General features: G+C 34.0%; 1 protein-coding gene across 2 annotated transcripts in view; it reads right to left on the bottom strand.

Annotated features, from left to right (window-relative positions):
* Window positions 1-2,523: 2,523 nt before the first annotated feature.
* Window positions 2,524-10,254, bottom strand: part of Dcun1d5 (defective in cullin neddylation 1 domain containing 5) — a 33,224-nt gene continuing 25,493 nt past the window's right edge. For both annotated transcript variants that reach the window (XM_045146357.1, XM_004661898.3), the window contains exons 5-8: window positions 6,843-6,951; window positions 6,654-6,758; window positions 4,323-4,425; window positions 2,524-2,871 (exon numbers count right to left, since the gene is read on the bottom strand). In XM_045146357.1, the coding sequence (XP_045002292.1) occupies window positions 2,816-2,871; window positions 4,323-4,425; window positions 6,654-6,758; window positions 6,843-6,951 (373 nt within the window). In that variant the 3' untranslated portion in view covers window positions 2,524-2,815. The remainder of the gene's footprint in view (window positions 2,872-4,322; window positions 4,426-6,653; window positions 6,759-6,842; window positions 6,952-10,254) is intronic.

Below are 10,254 nucleotides of genomic sequence, written 5' to 3'. Positions count from 1 at the left end.
GACTTTAAGGAGGAAGGCAAAAAGATGGAGCAAGAACATAAAGGAGTAATGATTACAGTGGGACTGGACTGCTAATTTTAAGAAAAAATGAAAGCAAATTTATGCTTCATTTTTAGACCCCCAAGCCCTTCAAGGCTATATTTTGGAAAGGGAGAAAAATAAATATATCCATACACTTTATTTATTTTCAAGATCATTTCTGAGGGCATTTCTAAGTCTCAAAGGCTGTTTGAGCAATATTTTTCTCAACAAAAATGACAAAGACATTACTATTATTTGTTCAGAATGTAAACTGATAACATATAAGATGTGAAGCAAATTGATTTAGAAGTAAACAAAATGGAACAATATTTTTCAAATTTAAACATTGTTCCTTGGAGGGCTGGAGAGATGGCTTAGCGGTTAAGGCATTTGCCTGCAAAACCTAAGAACTCACGCTCTACTCTCTCTACTCTCCAGGTCCCACGTAAACCACACAAACAGTGATGCACGCACACAAGGTTGCACATGTGCACAAAGGTGGCAACCAAGAATGAATTATGTAATGCCTAATTAAATTAATTTTAATTCTTTAGGTCATTTCCTATAGCTTTTTAGAAATGTAAAATAAGCAAAAGGGATTTGCAGTGAACAATTTCCATACAACTCAGTCTGTTTAATTAAAATTGCTAGGTATAACACGGCAATTCTCTCTGTCTCTCTCACATTTAAAAAAAAAGCTACTCTGTTGAGCTTTCCTTAAAAAATATTTAAAAATTATATATATATATATATATATATATATATATATATATATATATATGCATGTATTTATTTATTTATATATTTATATATATTTCCTTGGAGAGATGAATCAACCAAAATCCAAATTACAAATCCAAAGGTCTAAGGCTGGGGATATGATTCAAGGGGTACAAAGAACACTTGCCTAACAAGTATGAGGGCCTGAGTTCTATTTGCAGTAACACATAAACACACATACACACACTCTCTAAATCTTTCATTAGTTTTCTTGTAATAAATGTCATTGTCAAACATCATTTATGACATGAAACCATAACTGTTGGTATGCTCATTTCCAATTCAATGATTGTCATATCTATTAGGAATGTGGATTACCCTTACCTACAAGACACTGAAGGGAAAAGTTACGTCTCATTGTGTCAGTTATAAAACTGTACAAAGTCATCTTAGGAAAGCAAATAAAACATTGACTTTTCGTCTTGCTCCTTAAACAAAAATTCAAATAAAAACTTTAAACATGACAGTCTCCCTTAAGTAATCAGTACTAATGATCACTCATTAAACAAATTCACCATCAAAAAGCAACAATCACGCCAGGCGTGGTGGCGCACGCCTTTAATCCCAGCACTTGGGAGGCAGAGGTAGGAGGATTGCCGTGAGTTCTAGGCTACCCTGAGACTCCATAGTGAATGTCAGCCTGGGCTAGAGACACAAAAAAAAGCAAGCAACATTCACCTTCAATCTCAATAGAAATGACCTGATTATAGAAAAATAACTACTTGTCTCCATTCATACAATCTAAGATTACTTAGGTTGTGATTTGAACTGAACAGGAACAGTTTTCATATAAAGAAAATATTGGATGATTTAAAAGGAATCTATAAGGAGGCTGGCTGCTAATCTAAAATGTGCCTTTTAGCTTAAGAAAGGCTTTCATCTCCTTTCTAATAGTACTAAGAAAATTGATTAAATAAGTCACCACAATGTGAGATAGCTCATTGAAACAGTACTTGCTAAGCATGTGCAAGGCCTGGGGTTCCACCCCCACCACTAAGGTGGAGGGGGGAGTAACTGGCATCATTTGTTTGCCAGTTACACTCAGTATTCTTGTAATTTCTCATTCTGTTACTTTCTTCTCTGTGTGTCTTAAGTAAGTCCACAACACTGAAGCTGAAGTTTTTTGAAAGCAAATAAAGTGCTCTCAACCAAACTCCCTATCTTACAAAGGGACAGCTGAAACAATCATAAATACATAATTATTAATTATTAACAATAGTGATGAGAAAACAATTTTAGTATTGGCCCTAAATTTTTCATAAGTCTGTCTGATTTTTCAATTATATATTAACCTTGTTCTTGCATGAACTTTTCATATTTATTATATATGCAATGCTCATCTATGCCTATTGAAAATAGCACTAACTGGTTAGAAAACAAGATAACTAGACATCAGTTTTCCAACCCTATACTCTTCTGATAAAATATGCACATAAAACATTAGCAGCTTTTACAGAACCCAGAGCTGAGGGTTCGGAGCACTTCCAATGTTCTATTAGCTGTCATCAGGAAATCATTATCCCAGAAATCAGAGCTAATAATTATTCTTCATTCTATACAAAGATTGAGTATTATAGGCCATACCACCAGCAGACTACGTTACCAAATATTCCGATTGTTTAAAGTCTTTAATGTCCTACAAACTCCTATAATTTATACCCTAAGAAGTTCAAGAAACTAAATTTACAAAAATAAATATCACTCTGACACTCAAGGGACATCTTCACTTTAAGGCCTTTGTCACAAATCTGAATCTTTATTGTTCTGAAATAAATGTTAAAAACATAACTCGAAACAAAAACGTCAATATTCAGTCTCAGAAGATGTGTGGCTCAATGTCCACCACATGTAACAAGAAACTTCCTTTAAAAAAAAGGAAAAAAAAAAAAACAGCACTATGAGAAGTCTTTCATATGAGTGAAAATGCAGCCTTTGTGTTATTTTTCCCTTCATCTGATTAGCTTGCATACACATGGGAACCTGAAAGTTTGCATTTTCTCCACAATAGTTCTTGTTAGGATGTTTGACGGACTTTTTGCCACTCAACAAATTCATCAAGAAGAACAGGCCCTAGAAAAAAAGAAACATGTTCTGTTAGAATTTAATAACCTCGTCTATCCACCAAGTTGTGAGGGGCAGGGCTGCCTGAACTGCCTCCACTGCCCTGCCAGCAGGTGCTTCGCTGTGAGCTGCCCTTTTCTACATAGTGCTGCTTTTTGTGTCTTTTCTGTTTTACCTTAAAAACACAAGGCACTTTCCATACTAGCAGTGCTTATAATGTCCTTCTTAAGGTTATTCATGATTTCTCTGATAAACATGTCAACATTAGCCTCTCCCATTGCATTCTGGCATTTAATTATTAAATAATCTGAGAAATATTTCTGTTATTATCTCAAGAAGTATGTGTGCTTATTAAGGAGGGCTATCCACATTAGGCATATTTTGTTCTAAAACAGGATATAGTTGAAAGATAAACATAAAGTAAATGCCTAATAAATATTATACTTATAATTCTAAAGAAATGTATTTTAATAATACAGAGAGTCCAAACACTTTACTGCAGCAAATAAATTGACTGAGTTGGGTGCTGTTTTTGTTTTTTAATGTAGGAAAAGCAGTGCTACAATGATACATGCTTGTCCTACTGTTCTAACAACACAAAACCTTTGGGTGTTCTCTTTTTCTTGCTTGCTTGCAGACTGTAAAAGCAGCAGCTAAGTAGACACAAAAAGTGACAACTAATGACCAGTCTGACACCAGCAGACTTTGTTGACTGTCAACCTGCAAAGCACTGCTTGGACCTGATCTGAATAGTACAACAGAATTTAAGTGCAGGTTATTCATATCGCCTAAGGTTTCAAACAAATTTACATTGTATTTTTATACCAAATTGCCCAGTTTTAAATCCTATCTCAACATACAAAGTTATGTATATCTGCATAATTATATGTAGCCCTTGGGCTGCCCACTTGTTGCTACATTATTTTTTTTATAATTATATTAAATTGTATGCCATCCTGTAGGAGGAAAACATATACGGAGAGGAATAAGGTTATCTTTTTTTCAGTGTTTTATTTCTTCTGTGTAGAAATAAGTGCATTATTGTTATGTACATAAGGACTGTAACTCTCCTAAACACTGAAACAATGCAGCCAGCCAAAATGAAAGTGGAAACTGAAAGCTTACAGTTGTAAGGAATTAATTTTTATCTATGATTGCTTTGCTTTTCTACTGTTAAAATTGTGACTGCATTTTCTTCCACAGGAAAGGCAGGAGCAAACCACGATTTGGGCTTCTAGATGCAGAAATTGTAAGTAAAATTCAACTGTGATGTTACTGAGGAATGCAACTATTTTGTTTACTAGTATAGATTTTATGATATTGCTATCTAGCTCCTTCACATCCTGAATAATAAAAATGCTACTAGATTGTTTAGAACCTTTATATTAATGCTACCGAAATGCATCCTCTCATACATTTGGGAATCTTATTTTCAAACAAATGCATTATATCACACTTACAGGCACCATCTTCATCATAGTTACTAAGGTCAGCATGGACCGTGCGGCTGAACTCTAACACATTGTACCACTGGTCTTTGTTCATAACTCGATACTTTGATTGCTGTGGAGAATGACAGAAACATTTGGACTACAGAACAAACATTACTTACTAGTGTTTGATCTTAGGAAATACAATTGTAAATTTTTCCATAATTTGGTTTTTCCTAAAACATTTCTTCCTGTATTAGTTACTTGTGTCTCTACAGAATCCTCAAAACCATTTACATGTTAACATTATTTATTCTGTTTTTTTTTCATTTCTGAAAGATATGTATGGTTACTGTGACTAAAACTCCATGAACTTTTATATCTGTATATACTCATGTGACTATCAACTACATTAAGATACACAACTTTTCCTACATCCAGTAAGTTCCCCTACCCAACTTCTACAAAGAAACATTTCTTTGCATGAGCAACATTTTGAGGATGGTATCTATAGGCAACTAGTGAAAACAACATTGGCTAGGGTTCAAAATCTATTCTGGTCACTTGACTGAGTGACGTTGAAAAAGTCATTTAAGAATAGAAACTGAGCTAAGACTCAATGGTACAGTGCTTACTTGGCACGTGAGAGGTTCATGGTTCCATCCCTAGCACTGGGAGAAAGAGAAAAAAACCCTCCAAACCAGGTTAACTGTACACATGATTCTAGCACTTGGGAGACAAGAGGATCACCAATTCAAGATCATCCTGGGCTATGCAGAAAAGACCCTGTAGGTGTGTGGAGAGAGGGACCTAAAACAAACAAACAGGCCTCCATTTTTCCATTTGTTAAGTAGGGAAAAACATATTTAAAAATGGTGTTATAATGATTATTTAAATAGATAATGAATATATGCCAAAGAGCCTGCATAAAACTAGTGCTTGAAAGTAGATTTCTCAGCTCTTCACAGAAATATTTTCTATTCACTTCAGCTTACTTTTGCCCAAAATTACTAATTAGAGAAAGTTACATTTCACTTATCACAAATATCTACTATATTAGGCTTGAATATTTAACTGTATACAAAACTCATTTATACAAGGCTTCTTCCTACAAAGTAACAAAACTACTCTGGGAAATTTGCTATGACAAGCAGTCAGCTTCCTGAGTAATTATTTCCAAAATAAAAAAAACATTTCTATTCAATACATAGCAAGAACTTTACCAAAAATACTAAAGCTAGAAAGATTAATTTCAAAAAAAAAAAAAAAAACAGAAAAAAGGACAGTATCTTTTTCGAAGTACTTGCTCTAGTGGGTTCTATGATGAAACTTCTAAAAGAGAACTTCATAAATTCAGCATACTACATTAGTAATCAGTAAAGGTAAGAGTACTATATTCTTATCTAAAGGCATTAAATATTAATGTTTTATTCTATTTCTTCATATTGAGTTGAACTATAAAACAAAACTTTTATAATTGAAATAAGTTTTATTATATATTATATAGAGTTTAGCTAAACCCCAAGCTAGGGAGGGGGATCTGATTTAGAATCTTGTAAAATCTTGAGATTTGTGTGCTAACATGAATTCTCCCTTGCCAAATCCTCAAGACTAATTTGCATGAAAAATGTCTGATAAAAAAATATTCTGAAGTCCCCCCCCCCCCCGTTTCCTCTCTCCTCTTTGAAGGGGAGAGATGTCAATGAAAAAAAAAATGTTTTCAAAAAATACAATAATGGGGAATGAACCCAGAGCCTATGATATGCTAAGCATGCATTATTCTATGTTATCCCAACACCCTAAATATCTTATGTACAGAATATTCTAAATAAAACAGACCTGTGTCTAAAGCTAAAAATAGGTATATGCACATTGTGGTAGTTTGAATAGATGGCCCCCAATAGTTCAGTTCTTTATTGTTTGTAGTTTACATCTGCAGCCACCTGGCTGGAGGCAATGTTACTGGGTGGATCTTAAGGTGTGGTGGTGGCTTTCAGATTTAAATCTAAAGATATGCAAAGTGTGCCTAGCTGGAGTTCCTGAAGTGTGCTGTGTGGCTTTTGGCTTGTGCTTTTCTCTTTCTGTCACTCTCTCTGCTTGGACCTGTGAAGACAGGCCAGCTTCTGCCATTTATGGAACTTCCCCTGGATCTGTAAGCTTCAATAAACATCCCTTCCTCCATAACTGTGCCTGATCTGGAAGTTCATCTCAGTGAACCTGAATCTGTATGCTACACACATAACAGAATTTTACCACTACTCAAATAGAATTTTTTAAGTACAACATTAAAAACCTGTATGTTCCTCAAAAGTGTATTTTTAATACAGTTTTAAAAATATTTCTTAAAATACCTACACATACCTCCAGGTATTGATAAAATACTGAGAAGAGTGGCCATGTCCTTCCAAGCAGAAGAGCTAGCATAGATTTAGCAGTATCAATATCAAGACTTCTCTGATCTTTATCCTAAAATGTAAGTGACAAAACTTTGCTAAGTATGGTAGTAAAATGAAAAAGACATAATGGCTAAACATCAAAAACTGCACCTACCCTTGCAAAATCAAAGGCATATCTGTATATATTCTTAAACGATGAAATATCATTCAACTGTGAGCGCAAAAAGTCAAATTTGTTCTGTAACTTTTCTGTGCAGTCACACCTTAAATTTAAAAACAAGATATAATCAAGAAAATAAAAGCATTTACAGGAGGCTAGAAGGCACACATTTAAAAGTGAGTGCATTTATAAAGTTGATGTAGGTTTAAACTTCTGATTCACAAATTTAGAGCAACAAACTTGTAGGTACCAGTACACTAATATAGCAGAAAAATAAAACCTGACAGCCAATGAAACTTTATTTTCATAAGTTTTACCATGAACAAATAAATTTTAATCAAAATTTCCAAGTAAATCATATAGCTCAGTGGTAAAGTTATTGCTTAGCAGATGTGAGGTCTTGTGTTTAGTGGTCTTGTGTGTGGTGCTAAAACTGTAGCACCCCCCCACCACCAAAAAAAAAAAAAATGCTGAGCAAGTAAATAAAACAGGCTTTGGTCATATATTTCTCTGGAAATATTTAGACCAAAGTTTGGTGTAAGAGATTAGCCAAGAGTAGTTTGAAAAGCTTAGAATAGCAGAGGAAATTAATACATTAAGTGATCCAGTCATTCACCTAGATTCCTACATTTTAAGAGTAAAGTCAAGATGACTCTTGAACTCAACTAACTTCAAATATGAAGCATATACATTAGCACACAAACAAGCTAAGCATGTTACTTCTGGGGAAAGTAATAAAATATAAGCAACCAAGTCAATGATTCCATAAATCTTTCATAAGTGATTTTCATAAATTTCCACAGGCTTCCTAACACTGGTTCATCAGTTCCACTCTTTAGCCTGAGGGAGGGAAGATATGCCTTCAGTTTGATATAAATGTCCAGGTTCTTCTTGACAAGTTCTAATACTCTCACCATAATCCAACTAATTTTTCATTTACCATTCCCTAATGCTACGACTAGACATTATTTCTTCTATTTGACATGTTCCCTCTAAAATTCTGACAAAGCGTAATTCTTTGTGACCTAACTCACATTTTACTATCTTTAAGACACAGCCTGATGCTCCTTGATCAACACAGGCATGCCATCTCATGTGATCATGGTATTCCATTCATAGCCAAATTTTACTATTAATAACAAAGACACCTGGAGTTCTAAAATTTAAATAAAATTTTCACTGTCTAAAATCAGTAACATGAGGGTCTATGATATGTGGTATTAAGTGCTAGTTCTACTAAGGTATAAAAATTTTATGTACATTTTTAATGCTAACTAAACCTTGAATATCTGCAATAAGGCAAATTTAGCAAAGTATGCCAAAGAGCCTGCACATAACTATGTTTTAAAATATTTAGTTCTTTTCATAGAAATGAGTATTTTTATTTTCAGTTTATTTATCTTTGCCCAAACTACTACTAAAAAAAAGGTACATATTATGCATCATTAAATATCTACTTTGCTGAGGTACCTATTTGACATACTGCAGGATTATTTTTTGATAAGTTTCTAAATTAGATTGGCTGTAACTTTCTCTTTTTAAATTTTTCTTTTTTATTTTCCTACATTCATGCCAGCTTTGAATACTATTTATAGATAAGACTCAGAAAATGAAAAATAGCATCCTTTCCTTTTAAAATATTTTATGAAAGCTTATATTTATTTAATTTGGGGAAGGCAGACTGAGAGAGAATGGATACGATTCCTAGCACTACAAAAAGAAAACCAGACATGTCAATGGGAGCAGATAGAAAATGCTTCAAATATCTATGTTGAAAATGTCATAGGTAAGTCCATAATTTTACATGTTAACTAAAAAAAAAAATTAAAAAGACAGTGAAAGAATGGAAAAATAACATATGATAGAAACAATCAAATAAGCTAATGAAAATTCAAACACAAAAATACTAATCAGGAAAGAGAAAAAACTGCTTAATGACAAGGGTCAAGCCATCAAAAAGATATAGCAATTCTCAACAATTCAATAGTTATAAAATAATACATCTGCAAAATATGTGAAGCAAAAAAAAATGATGGAACTGAAATGAGAAATATATTCAAAATGATAGCTGGAGATCTCAACACTCCTCTCTCAGCAATAAACAGAAAAATCAGAGTATCAGCAAAAAGAATTTAGCAAACCAATCAATCAATAGGATATAATGGGAACTGACAGAATCTTCCACTCAACAATAGTATATATAACCTTTTTAACATGTAGGTGTGAAGGTATGTCAAAACAAACAAAAAAAAATGTCCACACTCACACACACACACACACACAAAAGAAAAATTGAATAAAAATGACAGCAACATATAGATAAAACAAGTAAGAAGCAAATTTAAATATTTAGGAATAGGTATCCAAGGAGCTAGTTCTTTGAAAAGATCAATACAATTGACTAGTCTCTAGCTAGCAAGACAGACAAAAAAATAAAGGTAAAAGTGAGGAGACACCAATATCGGAAATGAAACAGAAATATCATTACAGACTTAAAGATATGAAAAAAGGTTAATGATGATCACCAACAGTCTTATCCAGTAGTGGACCCTGTGAATACAACAGGCCATCCAGACAAATGCTCCCACTAGTGGAACACAGGCATGTCTAGATGGGGGTAACCAGTTACTTTCAAATTAGATTTAAGGTCCACTCCATAGGAGGGAATTCATGCCTGACACTGAGGATCTAATCAAAGCCTATGGCAGAAAAGCTCACAAACCCAAGTGGGGAAGTTACTACTGTTGTTTGGCTACATTATGCCCACCAAACTATCCTTTAGAAATTTATGTTTATGCGTAAGTAGATGAGTGCTGGTCTCACTGCCCCACCCCCCAAGGTAGGATTTCACTCTAGCTCAAGCTGACTTGTAATTCACTATGTACTCTCAAGGGTGGCCTTTAGCTCAAGGTGATCTTCCTATCTCTGCCTTCCAAGTGCTGAGATTAAAGGCACTGGCCACCACACCTGGCTTATTCTCACTTTTTGTTAGAGAAGTCTCTTCTCAGATAATGGTGACTGCTAGGGAGACTCAAAACTCATCAAAGTGCTAAAAAGAAATGACAATCAGCACAAAATAAGATACCTCTATCACACCCTCCAATGACTCAAGGACTATTGTTGAAGAGTTGTTGGAAAAAAAAAAAATCTATGAGCCAAATGATGGGAATGAGTGCTTTGAAAGGTTGTTTCCCAGACATGAAGTGGTCACACTCATGACCTCACAGATGCTAACACTAGCATAAGCCCTGCATAATATAGGGTTCACCAGAAGGTTGTTGCAGGTGAAGGAAGAGATCTTTTAAAAAAATAAAAATAAAAATAAATATACTATGAACTACTCTACACATAATTTGAGATTTTAGATTAAATGGACCACTTTTTTTCTGTGCATCTAGAAATCAAC

Source organism: Jaculus jaculus, chromosome 3 (genome assembly GCF_020740685.1).
Source record: "Jaculus jaculus isolate mJacJac1 chromosome 3, mJacJac1.mat.Y.cur, whole genome shotgun sequence".
Classification (NCBI taxonomy): domain Eukaryota; kingdom Metazoa; phylum Chordata; class Mammalia; order Rodentia; family Dipodidae; genus Jaculus; species Jaculus jaculus.
Note: the sequence above shows the minus strand (reverse complement) of the source record. Positions and strands in the feature narration are given on the sequence as shown.